Source organism: Astyanax mexicanus, chromosome 6 (genome assembly GCF_023375975.1).
Source record: "Astyanax mexicanus isolate ESR-SI-001 chromosome 6, AstMex3_surface, whole genome shotgun sequence".
NCBI classification, from domain to species: domain Eukaryota; kingdom Metazoa; phylum Chordata; class Actinopteri; order Characiformes; family Acestrorhamphidae; genus Astyanax; species Astyanax mexicanus.
The window spans coordinates 28,426,553-28,446,270 of NC_064413.1; the positions used below are offsets into that span (position 1 = coordinate 28,426,553).

The following is a 19,718-nucleotide window of genomic DNA, read 5'->3' on the forward strand; positions in this document are numbered from 1 at the left end:
CAAAAATCCTGGCCTGTTAAGGGGTTAATATATTCAACCAACCATAGTGTGATCAATAACTGACCACTGATGAGCATGAATTACGAATTAACAGATGAACTACAGTCTCTATCTTCACAGCAGTAAGACAAAGCCAGGTACATTAGGTAGTGGTTTCTAATAAAGTGTCCAGTAAGTATTAGTATTTAATGGGTTCTTGATCATCATCAGCCTTGATTAGCAGACTCTGATATGACTGCAGCAGAACAGCACTTAATAACTGTACTTCTGCATCTTATTAAGAGCCATGTCATTAATCAGTGGACTCCCCTGGTAGTTTAAAGGCTGTCATACTTTTACCTGTAAATGTGTTAAGTTTGAGGTGGAAAAATCTTTCTTTAAACAGATATTATATTCAAAAGATACAAAACAAATCAAAATTTTATGTACCATTGTTTCTTAAAGTTTTGTTTTTGATCATGTGTAATTAGTAAAAAAAAAATCTGTAATTGTGACATAGAATGTGTCAAAGTGTCCTTTGTAGAGGATGTAAACCTATTTTCTTTTTGAAAATCAAATGTAATTTGACCACAGGTGACTAAACTATTGCACTAGACTGCAGTTTACCTGTTGTAAGGACGGGTGTGTGATTTAAATGATCTCTGTGGAGATTTCACTTCACTGTGTCCAAGTGGAAAAACAATGGAAATTACAATAGACCTTGTGTTTTGGCTGATGCAAGATACCTGCCTAGCACAGTAAAGCACTAATTAAAATGTGCATCTGTTCCATTAGACAGATGATTTCAAAGCACTTCAGAAACACATCCAGTGTAAATTGGCCACTAGGCACAGCAAACAGCATGGCCACAGTTGATTTCAGCTTATGAGTATACAAATATGTGTTTCCTAGACATATGCTGAATTACACTAGACATATAATTACTCTAAATGATGGCTGTTATGCAACTTATAAAGTTAGTAAAGTTTTTTAAGAGAGACTTGTATATGATAACATGTATATAGGTACTTATTTAATGTCTGTAACATGCTGTTCAGGTCAGCACTATGATTGATCAATAATTTTTCAGATCAGAAAAAGAAGAAAAGGAAGACAAATATGAGGCGGTTTGTCTTCTGACAAACAATAACACACCACAGATTGCTGCAGAACTCAGCATGCAGTTATATCTAAGGCAGATACGTCTGCCTTAAATCTGTTTATACACTAGGGGCCCTATTTTATCTATATATTTTATCTGAGACGTCTATTTTGAATTGCGCAGCTGGATTTAGGGCGGGTTGGTATGTCTTTGGTATTGTAAGGGGACAAAAAGTATGCCTTGTTCAATTACAGTATTTCTCTTCATTTATCATGGTTGTGTTTTGGGCATTATGTGAAATGAACCAATCAGCGTTTCAATTGCTATTCCCTTTAAGAGGCAGGTGCTCTCTGTCTTTGGCGCATTCGTATCTTAACAGCGCTGGGCTTTGCGCATCTCAGCAGAGGATGCTGACCTGTGCACTTGAGGAAAGCGCAAGGTTATTTTATTTTTTTTCCTATTTATTGTTGAGTTAAATGTTGGGTTTGTGCTCTGCAGCATGTCTGTGAGTGTGTGTTTAACAGCACACCTAAAGTGATGGACTCTGACGATTGACTGATGTTTAGGTTTGTTTTAGTCAGTGGAGCACCTGTGTTTTTCACTGCCAAAATAGCAACATGCCAAAAATTTACCTGAACACACCTCACTTCCAGACCACCACACCCATCGATGTAGATTTATTCCTAAACTCTGATGCTATTTTAACAGCCCGGGTGTAAGGTAGCAAAGAGCATAGCAACACATCTTGCGCAGTGTGTATGATAGGGCCCTATGTCTTCTCGCAAGAGGGTATAACAGGGTTCATACACTTTTTAATCAATTAATTTTCATGACTTTTCCATGCCTTCAAGGCAATTTTTCATGACAATGCAGATTTTAAAAAATCTGTGCAGACATGGACAATAAACCAAAAATATACAAAAACTATAATTAAAATTGATTATAGTATGTCTAAATTGAATCAGATAAAATGTTGACACAGTTTTTAATAATAAAATGTGTGTCAGACCCTGTGAGCTCCATTGTGTGGGGAAATTACTGAATTAACTCTAAGCTAATGTTTTTGTTACTTCAAAATAGATTTTCTCAAATCGATAAACAGAAACACAAAGATTTGTAGAGCAAATTTCCATGACTTTCCCAAATCTTTGCCAAAATATTTTTTGGGTATTTTTATTTTTCCAAAACTTATCCAGGCCTGGAAATTGCTGTTTTCAAATTACATAACTTTTCCAGGTTTTTCATGACCATGCAAACCCTGGTATAAAATGTGCTGAAAAGCCTCTAAAATGGCTGTCAGGGGCTACTTTTGGGTAGTGTATCTCTTGATGAGAGATCATAACTAGACATGCCTCTAGACATATGAAACCATATCATCGTTAGCAACGAATGCAGTATTTGTTTGAGATACAGTTGTCCTGCTTTTACTGCTAAGCTTGTATTGGTGACTTTTATCTTGCCACCCTCTGCTTAATGAAGTAGTGGATATTTCTCTCATGATCTGTTTTTTTTTTCCATTATGTTATACATTAAAAATTAACAATGGAATCCTTCGTTCTAAGGTTGCCTAAGGACGGACTTTATGCTTCAGACTTAGCCTGTGCCAATATGAAACTTTCACCTTACACTGATATAACTCTACTCTCCACTTACACTCCAGAGTGATGTCATCACAGATGTGTGACCATGCTCAGCATATTGCCTTTTAGTTCTTGTTCCACATAGTTCACAAACTGTGCTTTTCACATACTCGCTTCATGCTATTAAAACAGTGGCATTAGGACTGTATTTCACACTGTTATGGTTAAACTTTGGCAATTCATCTGTGGTTTATGTGCCTCCTGAACCGTGGCTAAGATCCGTATTTGTGATCTGTTAGAGCACTATTTGTAATAAACAGATCTTACCGTTCTCCTCGGTGCTTAGAGACATCATCAGTCCACTGCGTTTTTTCCGAAGAGTAGCCAGCCTGGCCTGGGAGAACTCTCGCACCAGAGATGGAACCGAGTCTTTGGTCTCCTCCTCTCTGGAGTCACCACAACCCACAGTAGACTTACTGAGGCGGTTCCCCAGCTGTTAATGAAACAAAATGTTTTTCTTTTAGCAAGGCTGAGACATCTGCTTATGGAAAAAGAGGCATTGTGTAATAAAGACTAATAGGTTGTGGCAGTATTAACAAATAAAATCTACATATATTAAAAACTTGACTTGTGATGACTTTAAAAACAGAACAATTCAAGTGGTGAACTTACATCTCCGTTCTGTCTTCTAAATCCATCTATTGGTGGCAGGGATGATGCTTTTGATCTGAAATTATGTATATATATTATATTTTTGTATATGACAACGTAGTTAACACCAGGTACAAGCTAACAGAAAGAAAAATGTAGTATGACTTACATCTCTGCAAAAAAAAAAAAAATAAGAGACCACTTAAACATGATGAGTTTCTTTGATTTTACCAAATTGAAAACCTCTGGAATATAATCAAGAGGAAGATGGATGATCACATGCCATCAAACCAAGCTGAACTGCTTGAATTTTTGCACCAGGAGTGGCATAAAGTTATCCAAAAGCAGTGTGTAAGACTGGTGGAGGAGAACAAGAGAGCCAAGATGCATGAAAACTGTGATTAAAAAACAGGGTTATTCCACTAAAAAATGATTTCTAAACTCTTACAACGTTATGTATATGAACTTGTTTTCATTGCTTTATTTGAATTCTGAAAGCTCTGTATCTTTTTTGGGTTTTCAGCCATTTTGTCTCCAAATAAATGGAATTTAGAAGAAATGTCTGTAGTTTATAGAATAAAACCACAATGTTCATTTTACTCAAACATATACCTATAAATAGCAAAATCAGAGAAACTGATTCAGAAACTGAAGTGATTTCTTATTTTTTCCAGAGCTGTATGTATGATTTATGCTGTTAAACAAATTCAAATAGAACTAAATAAATAGACTTATGTATCAAATATTTCAATAATGTGTCCTCTAAAAACTGCAGACAGCTAGTCATATATTCACTGCACAGTTTTTTTTTTTGAAGCTTTTTATCAGTTTCATCTTACCTATAGACTCTTCTCAATCCCATGGGTTTAGTAAAAAGTAAGTCAGCGTAGGGAAGCCTCTTGAACTTGTCTCTGCCCACTGCAACGTAAAACTGACCATTTTCCAACTCCTTTCCATCCATTACAGAAATGCCATCAAAGGTATACAGGCTGTAAAACAATGCCACAAGTTAAAATTGCTCAGGCTGTACAGACATTTATTACTGAAATGCAAATTATGTAATCATTGAGTATGCTTGTAATTAATTTACTCTAAAATATAAAAAATACTGTGGTAAATGATTTTAAGTATATGGTATTTTCCCTTTGCGATATTGATCTGATAAGAAAACACATACTATTAACCAACATTAACAACACTCTATATTTTGCAACGGAAATCACAATTAATTTTTAAAATGTGCAAATCAATGAACCACTGTGCTGCCCAGAATGTAATTTCCTTTATTTTAACTTCAAGACAGCAATGTAGGCTAAAGTGGTGAATTAAAACATTGTTTTTTTATATTAAAACATATTAAAAACACATAAAAGCCAAATAACTACTATTGAGGGAAACAGAAACTGTGTAAAGAGGTATAAGCAAAATACTTCTAGCCACCTAAAGTTGTGTAAACTTGTGTAAAAAGCTATGGGTAAAGTATTTAAAATTATCAAAATTTTAGCCCACCGCCATATTGATCATGTCAGGTTTTTTTTTGGATGATATGAAACTTTTAACTATTTGACTATCTTGTCTATTTTATTGAAACTGGAACATTTTAACATATACAGCTTAGCTCCACTGTACATACAAAAAAAAACAAAAAAAAAAAACATTGATACCTGCGCACACCTCCCAGAACCCTTAGCCCCATCTTCTCAGTGACCATCTCCAGGATCCGCTCAAACTGACCCAGCAAACGGCTATGAACCAGAAGCCTCACTGCTGGATTCAACACGTCTCCATTTGCTACAATACTGTATAAGGATTTATACAAAATTATCTTACATTAGTCCAAAACAACCATATACTATAAATTACCACCTTAACACAAATAAAATTGTTCATTTTTATCATCATCTATACATAGAAACGCACCAAACAATCAACCCAGAGTTTTATTACTCTTTTATATGTATATAACTCCCCTATCCACTGTGTAACATTAATTGTATTAAATAAATAAAAAAGGTTAAAAAAAAGGTTTCAAAAATAATACTCACAATATTGTACATGGCTCGTTAATGGGTTTGAGGAATCGGGCTGATACATTTATACGCTTCTGAGGGACTGGTTTCAACTGTCAAAACAAAAGATCAATGCAACATATGAATCACAACAAAAAAGGTCTAGTTAACAATGGAGAAATAAGTATATAATTATAAAAATATATCTAAGGTAAACAAATCAAAACACAACATACACTGCTCAAAAAAATAAAGGGAACACTCAAATAACACATCCTAGATCTGAATGAATGAAATATTCTCATTGAATACTTTGTTCTGTACAAAGTTGAATGTGCTGACAACAAAATCACACAAAAATCATCAATGGAAATCAAATTTATTAACCAATGGAGGCCTGGATTTAGAGCCACACACAAAATTAATTGTTTAATTGTTTGTGAAAAAACACACTACAGGCTGATCCAACGTTAATGTAATGTCCTTAAAACAAGTCAAAATGAGGCTCAGTATTGTGTGTGGCCTCCACGTGCCTGTATGACCTCCCTACAACGCCTGGGCATGCTCCTGATGAGGTGGCGGATGGTCTCCTGAGGGATCTCCTCCCAGACCTGGACTAAAGCATCCGCCAACTTCTGGACAGTCTGTGGTGCAACGTGACGTTGGTGGATGGAGCGAGACATGATGTCCCAGATGTGCTCAATCGGATTCAGGTCTGGGGAACGGGCGGGCCAGTCCATAGCTTCAATGCCTTCATCTTGCAGGAACTGCTGACACACTCCAGCCACATGAGGTCTCGCATTGTCCTGCATTAGGAGGAACCCAGGGCCAACCGCACCAGCATATGGTCTCACAGGGGGTCTGAGGATCTCATCTCGGTACCTAATGGCAGTCAGGCTACCTCTGGTGAGCACATGGAGGACTGTGCGGCCCTCCAAAGAAATGCCACCCCACACCATTACTGACCCACTGCCAAACCGGTCATGCTGAAGGATGTTGCAGGCAGCAGACCGCTCTCCACAGCGTCTCCAGACTCTGTCACGTCTGTCATGTGCTCAGTGTGAACCTGCTTTCATCTGTGAAGAGCACAAGGCGCCAGTGGCGAATTTGCCAATCCTGGTGTTCTCTGACAAATGCCAAGCGTCCTGTACGGTGTTGGGCTGTGAGCACAACCCCCATCTGTGGACGTCGGGCCCTCATACCATCCTCATGGAGTCGGTTTCTAACCGTTTGTGCAGACACATGCACATTTGTGGCCTGCTGGAGGTCATTTTGCAGGGCTCTGGCAGTGCTCCTCCTGTTCCTTCTTGCACAAAGGCGGAGGTAGCGGTCCTGCTGCTGGGTTGTTGCCCTCCTACGGCCTCCTCCACGTCTCCTGGTGTACTGGCCTGTCCCCTGGTAGCGCCTCCAGCCTCTGGACACGCTGACAGACACAGCAAACCTTCTTGCCACAGCTCGCATTGATGTGCCATCCTGGATGAGCTTCACTACCTGAGCCACTTGTGTGGGTTGTAGAGTCCGTCTCATGCTACCACGAGTGTGAAAGCACCACCAACATTCAAAACTGACCAAAACATCAGCCAGACAGCATAGGTTCTGAGAAGTGGTCTGTGGTCCCCACCTGCAGAACCACTCCTTTATTGAGTGTGTCTTGCTAATTGCCAATAATTTCCACCTGTTGTCTATTCCATTTGCACAACAGCAGGTGAAATTGATTGTCAATCAGTGTTGCTTCCTAAGTGGACAATTTAATTTCACAGAAGTTTGATTTACTTGGAGTTTTATTGTGTTATTTGAGTGTTCCCTTTATTTTTTTGAGCAGTGTACATATGCTGCCATACAATCTGATAAAGGATTCATTAACAGTACGGGTAGGCGATATGGCCCTAAAACTATATTACAATATTTCATTGTATTTTCGTGATAAGGATACTAAGAATATATTTCAAGAATACACTACTATAACAAAATGAATATTACATTTTATTATTGCTACATATTTCACGTCCCTAACTGAATTATTTTGCTAAAAACAGCAAAAAAGTTATACCCTGATGTGATAATTAGGGGTGGGTGATATGGCGCGAAATTTCAGGGTATAATATCATTCACAATTTTTTTAAATGTTGATGATATTATTGTGTACGATACGACATGGAACACCCCTAATCAACAGATATACAATAGTATATAAAAATGTGGAGTCAACTGTATAAAAAATTAATCTTATATGTTTTAATATTCTGAGATAAATCATAATTAAAATTCTGGGATTAACATCATGATTTAAAAGTTTACATGCTGGTACTTTCTTGTATTTTTGGGAGGGAGACAAAAAAACATACCAGAGCCTTTTTAAAAATATCTTAGGGTAGTTTTGGTGCTTTTTAAATGAAAATCTTTAAATGTGCCGAGTAATAGTTGAACAGAGCTTTAGCATCAGACACAAGGAGGCTCGAACAAAGACACTTTAATGGAGGAAATAAATGCAAGTTGGGACAAAAATGGTAAAATGATTAATTAAATGTGTTAAACAAATTGAACACATTAAAGTTTCCAGTTTAACTGCCTGCAATAACACAAATATTTTGACAGCACAAATGTAAATATATAATCAATACGATACTTCTGTTGTCTTTTAACTATTCTAACCATTTATATATTACATTCATTTGTATAAATCTATACATGTTGTGACCTATAACTGTGACTACAACGTTTGTAAGTTTTCTATCTGAATAGATGATTAAACAAGGTGTCTCCTCCTCTGAACATTCTGTACTGAAAGTCTGAAACCTTGACCTCGAATGTCAGAGTCACCCTTGAGTCACACACACCCTTAAATATGTTTGTGTGTGTGTGTTTGTGAGTAAGCTGGGGCCTAACCCTGTTTAGCCTCCGACGCTCTCAAATAATCACTCCCATCTAGTGTTTCAGTGTCTCACGGGATCGGATCCAGCTGTATCCCTTAACAACGCTACATGGAGTTTGCATACAGGTCACAGCGGAGGGGGAGGACAGCGAGCTCTGGGGAGAAGCGTAAGGTTCTCAGTGCAAATTCAGAATAGCAAGCAGCAGCGCTCTAATTGAAGCCATCAGGAGGGTCCTCGTCCAAGGTTCTGATTGCCAATTACCACAGCAAACAGTGTAGAGCTCTTAGCATATAAAACTGCTAAATAAAGCATTTCTGGGGCTCTTATGTTTTGAAGTAATTGGCTATATTTGGCCAACAAACATCCCTGAATATAAATATCCTTTTAGATTTTGAGTACAGTTCAACTGTTTTACGTTAAAAAAAAAGAAAAATACATTGTGTGTAATGTGGAAATGTTTGTAATGAACTAATATTAACAATATTATAATAATATTAATCACACAGCCCTACTGTCCACTGTCTTATGCCGACCTTACACCTAACAAAAGTGATTTCACAGTCGCAGACAAATTTCCAGAGCCGGGATAAAATCAAGAGAGCCTTTCTACAGTTGCGGTCGCGTTATCTCAAACGTTCAGCATAAGGTGGTTAGGACTAAAGTTTATGGCCTTTTCGCATAAAATCAACTGTGTTTAATATATCATAAGTCTTGACACTTGGCTCACGCAAATAGTGACGTGAACAATGTCAACAGCCAATAGGAGAGCTTTGGGAAGCCGCCAGGCAAGAATATTTCAGGTGATTGTTTACAAACGATTTTAAAAAGAATACATTTTGCAGATATATGCTTTATATGGTTCTTCCTTTATGATGTACAGTATTTTTAACACAGGTAACATTATTATTTGTGCACTACTTTGTCTTATTGTGCAGTGTTCATTTTGAATAAATTTGAATAGATCACATTTTGCAAGAATGATGTTCTTTATGATTCTTTCCTATACAAGGTTGTAGCAAAAAAAAGGGGTGAAAAGAAGCTTTTGGGCAGAGTTGAACAAAAATTTTAAGAACTAACAGTGTGGCAGAATAATAAACTGCTGATGGGGCAAAAGCTGATAAATCACAGTATTGATATACACATTATTTGTAATTTAATATGCAATATGTATTGTATGTAAACTCCACCAGAAGCATGATGGGAAATAATCTCAGAAAGAATCTGGTTGCATTCTTATAGTTAGTGATCTCCATTTTTTGTAAAATCTTAGTCTGTGAGTAAGAAGTCTGTGACTTGTCTTTAGATGTCTTTGTCTTTAATGCCCTGCTAACTGGCCTCCCGGCCTGTGTAGTAAAACCACTCCAGATGATCCAGAACGCAGCAGCACGTCTGGTCTTCAACCAGCCAAAACGGGCACATGTCACCCCGCTGCTCATTGAGCTCCATTGGCTACCAGTTGATGCTCGCATCAAATTCAAAGCTCTTACAATCGCCTACAAGGTGATGACAGAACAGGCTCCTTCCTACCTGCACTCGCTCCTGAAGGCTTACGCTACCTCCCGGCCGCTGCGCTCCTCCAATGAATGTCGCCTCGCTTTGCCAAACATTCACACAAAGCATTCCAGACTGTTCTCATACAGAGTTCCCCAATGGTGGAACAAACTACCTTCCACTACCAGATCAGGAGAATCTCTCGCTATCTTTAAGAAACTCCTGAAGACACTCTTCAAAGAGCACTTACTCTCTTAACACCTCTAACACACTAACTACTTCTAACCTCATTTCCTTCTTCCCCTCCTTCACTCCTCTATCCTATTATTCCCCTTGACCTCCTTTTATCCCTATCCAAAGATGTTTTACCTTTAAACTTATTTTACATTGTACTTGACTATTGTAAGTCGCTTTGGACAAAAGCGTCTGCCAAATGTAATGTAATGTAATGTAGATATGAGAGAGTCAGACTGTAGTCTGTTAAAAAGTCTTTTTAGAGTCTTTTCAAAATTATGTAGTGTATTAGTGACATTAGTTATACTTTATTTAGTGATGTTGATGTTAGTACACTGGCTTGCTGATCACAGGCTGCCAATACACACCCTCTGGGCTCTTCTACAAAGCTGTCTTTGTACTGTATGACAGTTGCTGTCCAAAAGTTTTTGGTTAAAAATTTTAGATATGTATTAAAAAAAAATAATAATAAAATAAAAAACACACCCACACATTGGTTTCAATAAAAGATAAAAGTGTTTTTCTCTGTGTTGCTTTTATATTGTAAACTGGAGAAGGGAGAATCATGTGACTAAATGCATGGCAGTATTTTTATTAGTGGACAGTACATGGACCCAGTGGAAAACATATTAACAGAATAATATATATAATTAAGTTTTGATTAATGGACTTTTTGTGTATGTTCACAATATATAACTATTTTTTATGTATTTATAAATAAGTATCAGTATTTAAGTATTTAAACAGTATGAGTTGGAAAATGATCAGTCTCAAGCCTCAGTGTTTATAAAAGCTGACACAGAAGGGGAATAAAATCGATTAGGTAAGGCAGTATATTCTTACCATGTCTGATATTGATTTCCTCAAAATAAACTTGGTTAGTCTTTTTTATATGTTGTTAATATGTTTTATGGTATTGTACACCAACAATATATGCCTATTTGTATAAAGCATTTAGCTATGTGACTCCAAATTCGAGGTAGGCCATGTTTATGTAACTCTGTCACAAAGCCACTAAAGTGCTTGCTCTTTTTGGATGGATGACCTAGCATGTTATTGTCTGTGAAGGCCTATTAAAGCTGAGCTCTTAACTTAAATATGCATCTAAGTGGGGGGATAATAATGCACAGATTAATAATTAATCAGCATTTGAGCTGCCAACAAAGTGATTCTTTCCAGCCGATAAAGGATACGGCTGTCTAAACATTACACCTCGCTCAGGTGGGTTTCTTTGAACAGTGCTGCAGGTGCAGTGTGTCACAACTACAGACAAATAAATGACATGGCCAAGCGTGTGAGGAGTAGCGAGATGTTGGAATTATTAGAGATGATTTAAAATAATTTATGAAGAAAGATGAATCATACAAATATAGTAATGAATATACTATAAAAGACTTACAATGTTTTAATGAGCAGTAGGGGTAAATGACACCAACAAAAAAAGGAGTTATGCAGTTAGGCCTATTGCGATAATTACGTTATTGTACCATATATGGACATGGCCTCAATAATGCTTGCCGACCTCAATTTTCCTCTAAGAAGGAGAGCCTATTAACATTTTTAAATGTTTTTTTATGTTTTATTTCGATTTTTTAAATGTTATATTAAACTTCATTATTATGCTATTGTATTATCAATATGTCAGTAGTACAAAATAGTCTTAAAATAAATATAATACAGCTCTGGAAAAAAACAGACCAACTAAAAATTACAAGCCATCAAACCAAACTGAACTGCTTGAATTTTTGCACCAGGAGTGGCATAAAGTTACCCAAAAGCAGTGTGTAAGACTGGTGGAGGAGAACATGCCAAGATGAATGACAACTGTGATTAAAAACCAGGGTTATTCCACCAAATATTGATTTCTGAACTCTTAAAACTTAAATTTGAACTTATTTTCTTTGCATTATTTGACGTCTGAACGCTTTGCATCCTTTTTTGTTATTTTTAGCCATTTCTCATTTTCTGCAAATAAATGCTCTAAATTACAATATTTTTATTTGGAATTTGGGAGACATGTTGTCTGTAGCTTAGAGAATAAAACAACTATTTTAATTTACTCAAACATATACCTATAAATAGTAAAATCAGAGAAAGTGATTCGTATTTTTTCCAGAGCTGTATATTGCAATTAATGCTGGAAAATGTATCTTTCAAGCATTTTCTTTATGCTCTTTTTATCAGCAAATGCTTAAACTCCTAACAAAATACCTGTTGTCACAAAAGGGGATGGTTATGGACTGGATTAGACTAAGATAAGATTACGTTTTTTGGGGTTCAAAGTCAGATTTAATAGAATCAAGATCCAGGTTGTTTAATGGTTAGAGCACTGGATTATTGATCACAGGCTGTAGGTTTGATACCCAAATCTGCCAATACACCCCTGTAGGAATTTAAGCATCACTGCTCCTGGGATTTTGTAGCATGGCTGACCCTGCTGTGACAAAACATTTTTTGTACTTTGTAATGACAGCAAATTGCAAAAAAAAGACAAACTGATAATCCACAAAATATCTCTAGGTAACCATCAAAATAATATGTTTTTGCTGCTTTAAAACTGTTCAAACATGAATGTGCAAATCGCTATTAAATGATAGCAGCAAGTGATAAATCAAGCAACTGATTATTTGATCTATGTGAACACCGGCTACGACTGTAAACATATTTTTCGCCCATCCTTTCAATGCATCCAGTCGGACGCTACAATATTTTTTTTACTAAGGAAAATGACACAAAATTAGTGCAAAGTGAGTTGGATAATCTGATTTACTTGATTGACCCTTAATCTGATTACCCGAATAAACATTACTCGTTACTAAAATGGTCAGAATAGAGTAACGTGTTACTGACATCACTGGTGCCCATGGCACAGAAAAAAAAAAATCTTTGTTGTTAAAGAAGAGAGTTTGCTCTTACCACTCCATTGCTCTGGGTAGTTTGTTTATTCCTGTTTCCTATTTGTAAATAACTAGGAAATAAATTAAAAAAACAAAAATAAGAACATTAGAGGCATATAGATAAAATAAATATGTTTACACTATATGGATAGACAAATAACATAAATATTACTTGTGGTTTCTGAGGCTGGTATAATACTATAATACTATGGATTAGAACGTTTTTCAAATAATATGGCTATTCGCTGTGTACCAACTCTACCTCTTCACAACACAACTGATGCTCTCAAACACATAAAGAGACAAGAAATTTAAATAATTAACTCTTGACGATTTCAGCACAGCTGTTAACTCAAAGCCATTCGAGGTGATTCTAGCTCATAAAGTTGACTGAGAAAATTCAGCCAAGACGTGCAAAGCTGTCATCTAATCAAAGGTGCCTAAAATATAATAAAACATATTCTGGTTTGTTTAACACTTTTTTTCTACTAAATAATTCTTTATGCTTTATGTTTTACTCCATCAATGCAGAAAATAAAAAAAACACTAACTAATGTGTCTATATAGAGTTTATCCAAACATTTCTCCAAAATATCTTTTCAATAATTAAATAATTCTTACACAGGAAAAGAGTAATTAATGAATGTAAGATTATATTATATTATATATTTATATTTTAATTTTGAAAATCTTTTTTTTTTTTCAAACGTTTTCCAGCTCTGTTTTTTGTCACGTTTTGTCTGTAAATATAAAATAATCAATCGCACTTTATTTAAACTTACTCTATTTTTTTGAAGGTCTCGGTTCCGGCTGCTACATACGCTCCGCGGTGCTGGATGTCCTGAAGCGCCCCCACTCTGTGGCCCTGCGGTGTGTGAAGCCTCCGCGTGCCGCCGCTCAGCTCGCGCAGCAGACCCTCCAGGCTGCTCACGCGCTTCTCGTGCAGGACAACGCGGCGCGGTCCGCGGCCGTGCTCCCCGTTCCGGTAAACCAATATGCTCTTAACCGCGGGCTGAGCCTGCAGACTCGACCTGACTCCGGGCATCTCAGCTCTGGGGGCGGGGGGTGCGGGGCAGCGGGGCACGGTGCTGCTGTTCGAACCTGAGTCAAACTGCACTACCGCTCTACCGGCTACAGGTACATCTCAAGTGATGAGAGCTTCGAGTCAGTTTTAACGAATCGATTCTTTTACTGAACCGAACTGCCCATCTGATTCGTTAAATCACCAATTTTAACAGATATTATATGATTCGTTTACTTTTCGTGAACAGTGAGACATTGATGTAGGCAATAGACCAAGTTTATTGAATGGGCTTTTATGAAATGACACATAAATAAGGGTACATCATAAATAATAGATGAATCATAAGTATAATGCCTATACAATAAAAAAAGTTTTTTTTCTAGAACTAAAAACAATCCCCAGTATTTTGAAAACCAAAGTGAGCTAAACTGGAACTTCTAATAAGGTTTCAATTAATTAAATGAATAAATACATACATAAATGAAATGTATCAAAGTTTTAAACAAAACGTTACATTACCAAATCATCTAATTAAAAAAAATATGAAAATAAAACCTGTTTAACAATGCAGAAACTAGGTAGATAACTCAACCGTAACACTAGTTAGCTAGCTTATTTAACAGGGCAAGAAAGAAGTTGTTTATTGTTTAATTATTTAAACTATTTTTTATTATTAAATTAATAATACAGTGTTGATTTTTTTTGTTTATTATAGTTTAAACTATGTCTTAAAGTTTAAACATGTGAGATGACACATACTCTGGCAAATCTGGTAAAATCTTTCCTAAGTAGGATAATACGTTAAATCTGATATTTAGTTCCTATATAGTGACTTACCGGGGGGAACTAATTAAGAGGGGCGCACTCACGCTCCTCACAGATCTCTCAGACATGGGCAGAGAGAGAAGTATGTTGCAGTGCTGCTGATAAGTCCGTCGAGAATAAAAGAGAAGTTCTACCTCAGTTTTGTTACCCGACTATCTTTCAACCCCTCAAAAAAGAGACTTGTGTTTGGATGGAATTACACTGAAGCTCCGAGGGTTACAGACTGTGGCAGCAGTGAGATTCCAACCCACGTCCCCGAAGAGACAACAAGGCAAGACAGTTTACACCTTCAGAAAGAGTCAACACCACTTTCAGCTTTCAAACTACCTTTTGATTTGGCTCATGGCTGACTTTTATTAATTCAGAGTTTTTAGCTACCTAGCAAATGTTTTGAGGTTCGTCTTAGGTTAACGTTAGCTAACCTAAGTGCATTCAACTGAAATATCCTAATGGCTAAACACATCTCAACTGACAGCAATGCCACATGCTAGCTAGCATTAGCGAGGTTAGCTAATGTTGGCTAAAACCTTAACACTCCTTCGATATTAGTGATGTACCCCTCTTTGCAGTTGCTGTATTCTTTTAACAAAACTGCTCTTGTTAATAAACATCCCTCTTTAGCCAATTTTTCTAGATGGTTCATGGATAAACGTGGTAATAGCTAAAGATATGTGGTCCACATCATTGTTAAGTGTGGACTTACACTACCGTTCAAAAGTTTGGGGTCACTCAAACAATTTTGTGTTTTCCATGAAAAGTCACACTTATTCACCACCATACGTTGTGAAATGAATTGAAAATAGAGTCAAGACATTGACAAGGTTTACATTACATTACATTACATTTGGCAGATGCTTTTGTCCAAAGCGACTTACAATAGTCAAGAACAATGTAAAATAAGTTTAAAGGTAAAAAACAACTTTGGATAGGGATAAAAGGAGGTCAAAGGGGAATAATAGGATAGAGGAGTGAAGGAGGGGAAGAAGGAAATGAGGTTAGAAGTAGTTAGTGTGTTAGAGGTGTTAAGAGAGTAAGTGCTCTTTGAAGAGTTGTGTCTTCAGGAGTTTCTTAAAGATAGTGAGAGATTCTCCTGATCTGGTAGTGGAAGGTAGTTTGTTCCACCATTGGGGAACTCTGTATGAGAACAGTCTGGATTGCTTTGTGTGAATGTTTGGCAAAGCGAGGCGATGTTCATTGGAGGAGCGCAGCAGCCGGGAGGTAGCGTAAGCCTTCAGGAGCGAGTGCAGGTAGGAAGGAGCCTGTTCTGTCATCACCTTGTAGGTGATTGTAAGAGCTTTGAATTTGATGCGAGCATCAACTGGTAGCCAATGGAGCTCAATGAGCAGCGGGGTGACATGTGCCCGTTTTGGCTGGTTGAAGACCAGACGTGCTGCTGCGTTCTGGTTAGAAATAATGATTTGTATTTGAAATAACATTGTTTTTACATCAAACTTTGCTTTCATCAAAGAATCCTCCATTTGCAGCAATTACAGCATTGCACACCTTTGGCATTCTAGCTGTTAATTTGTTGAGGTAAGCTGGAGAAATTGCACCCCACGCTTCTAGAAGCAGCTCCCACAAGTTGGATTGGTTGGATGGGCACTTCTGGCGTACCATACGGTCAAGCTGCTCCCACAACAGCTCAATGGGGTTCAGATCTGGTGACTGCGCTGGCCACTCCATTACCAATAGAATACCAGCTGCCTGCTTCTGCTGTAAATAGTTCTTGCACAATTTGGAGGTGTGTTTAGGGTCATTGTCCTGTTGTAGGACGAAATTGGCTCCGATCAGGCGCTGTCCACTGGGTATGGCATGGCGTTGCAAAATCCTTATTCAGAATCCCTTTTACCCTGTACAAATATCCCACCTTACCAGCACCAAAGCAACCCCAGACCATCACATTACCTCCACCATGCTTAACAGATGGCGTCAGGCATTCTTCCAGCATCTTTTCATTTGTTCTGCGTCTCACAAACGTTCTTCTTTGTGATCCAAACACCTCAAACTTGGATTCATCTGTCCACAACACTTTTTTCCAGTCTTCCTCTGTCCAATGTCTGTGTTCTTTTGCCCATCTTAATCTTTTTCTTTTATTAGCCAGTCTCAGATATGGCTTTTTCTTTGCCACTCTGTCCTGAAGCCCAAAATCCCGCAGCCGCCTCTTCACTGTAGATGTTGACACTGGTGTTTTGCGGGTACTATTTAATGAAGATGCCAGTTGGGGACCTGTGAGGCATCTGTTTCTCAAACTTGAGACTCTAATGTACTTATCTTCTTGCTTAGTTGTGCAACGTGGCCTCCCACTTCTTTTTCTACTCTGGTTAGAGCCTGTTTGTGCTGTCCTCTGAAGGGAGTAGTACACACCGTTGTAGGAAATCTTCAATTTCTTAGCAATTTCTCGCATGGAATAGCCTTCATTTCTAAGAACAAGAATAGACTGTCGAGTTTCAGATGAAAGTTCTCTTTTTCTGGCCATTTTGAGCGTTTAATTGACCCCACAAATGTGATGCTCCAGAAACTCAATCTGCTCAAAGGAAGGTCAGTTTTGTAGCTTCTGTAATGAGCTAGACCAGGGGTGTCAAACTCATTTTGGCCGAGGGCCACATTGGCATATTGGCTGTCCTCCGAGGGCCAGATGTAACTTATATATGTAATAAAATGTAACCAAATGTAATATATGTAAATGAATGTAATTACTCCTTAATGTTAAATAACTCTCAATATATTATTTATTCAATCAAATATTACAGTTGCATGGAAAAAATGTTTGCTTGTTGCTCTATTAACATAAATCCTTTTAATTTGTCATGTCATGAAATCCAAAAACTCCATCAATCAAGAACCAAACTATTCAAGTGAATAGAAATGACATCAAGTTATATTAACTTTGAAATTATTAACTGAAATAAGGCTTAATAAATATAAAATCAAAAATTGTGAGCTGTTAAGAACATAGCATTTCCTCAGATTTAGCAGTTCCTCATCCAACCACTAGTGGGAGCTGCAGCAGCAGCACCACAAGTCCGCAGTCTTTACTGAGTCAGAGCTACAGCCCAGCCACGGGCTACAGGGCTCAGCTCAGCCAGTCTGGAGCGTTTTTACAATTTTTAAGTTCTTCTGTGTATGAAATAAAGATTTTTGTAACCGAATAATACAGCTCTCTACAGTTCATCTTTCAGCCCAATCAGCTAACAGCAGCCGTTTAGAGCATGAGTCACTGCTGGGATTACATTATAAACAGGTCAGTTATCGCGCTGCTAACCTCATGATATTTATAACTACGGAGTTTAGAACACACCACGGCTGCAAGGTTAGACTGTTGAAGGCTACTGAAGACTATTAAAGGCTATTGGAGGTTATTGAAAGGGTTATTGGAGCAGAAATCAGTAAAGGCTGGTTAGATAAGTGATTCACGTCCTCGTACTTTGCTGCGGTGAAACTGCGACTAGCGCTGTCACAGTGATGTTTATTAACGTCATTAAAACAGATTTTGTCAGCTATTGTCTTATAAATGTTTACACAGAACTTATCTCTCCTAAAAAGCGTTTATTTTGGTCAGTAACACTCTTCGTAACACAAAAGGCATACCGGTCTTTCGCCTTGAAGCACAGCCGTCCGTCTGCATCAACTTCTCTTTTTCTGGACATTATGGGATAAACATTTATATGTCTCAATTCCACTCGCGAAGTTACACCTTCCCTCCGGCAGGGTTTCCACATCAATGACTACACTGCCGTGTAGTGGCAGTAAGCCGTAACTTTGCGGGTAATACAATCGACAAGCATTGTGGGAAATGTATTTTTTGGTCAAAGAACGCTTCTGACTTATTTATTATAGACACTAAGATCTTACAAGCTCTCGCGGGCCACATAAAAAGACGTGGCGGGCCACATTTGGCCCGCGGGCCTTGTGTTTGACACATGTGAGCTAGACTGTTTTCAGGTGTGTGAACATGATTGCACAAGGGTTTTCTAATCATCAATTAGCCTTCTGAGCCAATGAGCAAACACATTGTACCATTAGAACACTGGAGTGATAGTTGCTGGAAATGGGCCTCTATACACCTATGTAGATATTGCACCAAAACCAGACATTTGCAGCTAGAATAGTCATTTACCACATTAGCAATGTACAGAGTGTATTTTATTTTATTTAAAGTTAGGACTAGTTTAAAGTTATCTTCATTGAAAAGTACAGTGCTTTTCCTTCAAAAATAAGGACGTTTCAATGTGACCCCAAACTTTTGAACGGTAGTGTACTTCTACTTCCTCCCATCACAGACTCACTTTCAATTAAAAATGGCGGCCCCGTGAAAAGAGCAACTGCAGATGTGTAGTCATTTTGTAGGCAGTGACATGTTGTTAATGGCCCTATTTGGGGTTCTGTATCTAAGCTACATTTGTCTATGGCCGAAATGAATGATCTTTTAAAAAAAACACCTCTATTACATTCTGTAGTAAATAAATATATTCAGAGCCCTATATAGTTTATTCTGTGTACATTTTACTTCTGAACATCACTGGATCTTCTGAATTACGAGATTGTTGAAGAGTCGGAAAAAGAAAAACACTGGCGAATTCCACACGGATCAAGTTTTGGATTATCCTTTGTCACAGAAGATCATTATTAGAGTATTTAGAGAGGTGGAAATCTGATTATGTTGAGCAGTGTAGTGTAACTAGTGTGTTAGAGCTTGAAAAAGGCAGATAAGGAGAGAAAGTGAACATTAGCTTCTCAGTGGTTCTCAGTCCTGGTTCAGGAGTAGCGCTGCCCTGCAGATTTATTATTTAATTATGGTCATTGGTAGGGGTGTGCCATATTGTATCGTATGCAATAATATCGCCAACATTTTTGAATATCGCAGACGATATTATACCCTGAAATATCGAGCAATATCACCTACCCCTAATTATCACATCAGGGTACTACGTTTTTTACTGTTTTTAGCAAAAGAAAAATTCACACTCTTCTCATTTTCCATTATATATCTACCAGGGGTGTCATGATTCTCTATATCATCAATTCGATTTTATTTCCGATTTTAGGGTCACGA

At 37.5% G+C, this 19,718-nt stretch overlaps 1 protein-coding gene across 1 annotated transcript in view; it reads right to left on the reverse strand.

Annotated features, from left to right (window-relative positions):
* The window catches only part of LOC103026450 (doublecortin domain-containing protein 2), a 33,579-nt gene extending 19,627 nt beyond the window's left edge, over positions 1 to 13,952 (reverse strand). The window contains exons 1-7 of the mRNA XM_007254534.3: positions 13,599 to 13,952; positions 12,836 to 12,887; positions 5,358 to 5,434; positions 4,977 to 5,111; positions 4,152 to 4,301; positions 3,334 to 3,388; positions 2,989 to 3,154 (exon numbers count right to left, since the gene is read on the reverse strand). Of these exons, the coding sequence (XP_007254596.3) occupies positions 2,989 to 3,154; positions 3,334 to 3,388; positions 4,152 to 4,301; positions 4,977 to 5,111; positions 5,358 to 5,434; positions 12,836 to 12,887; positions 13,599 to 13,861 (898 nt within the window). The 5' untranslated portion in view covers positions 13,862 to 13,952. The remainder of the gene's footprint in view (positions 1 to 2,988; positions 3,155 to 3,333; positions 3,389 to 4,151; positions 4,302 to 4,976; positions 5,112 to 5,357; positions 5,435 to 12,835; positions 12,888 to 13,598) is intronic.
* Positions 13,953 to 19,718: the final 5,766 nt, after the last annotated feature.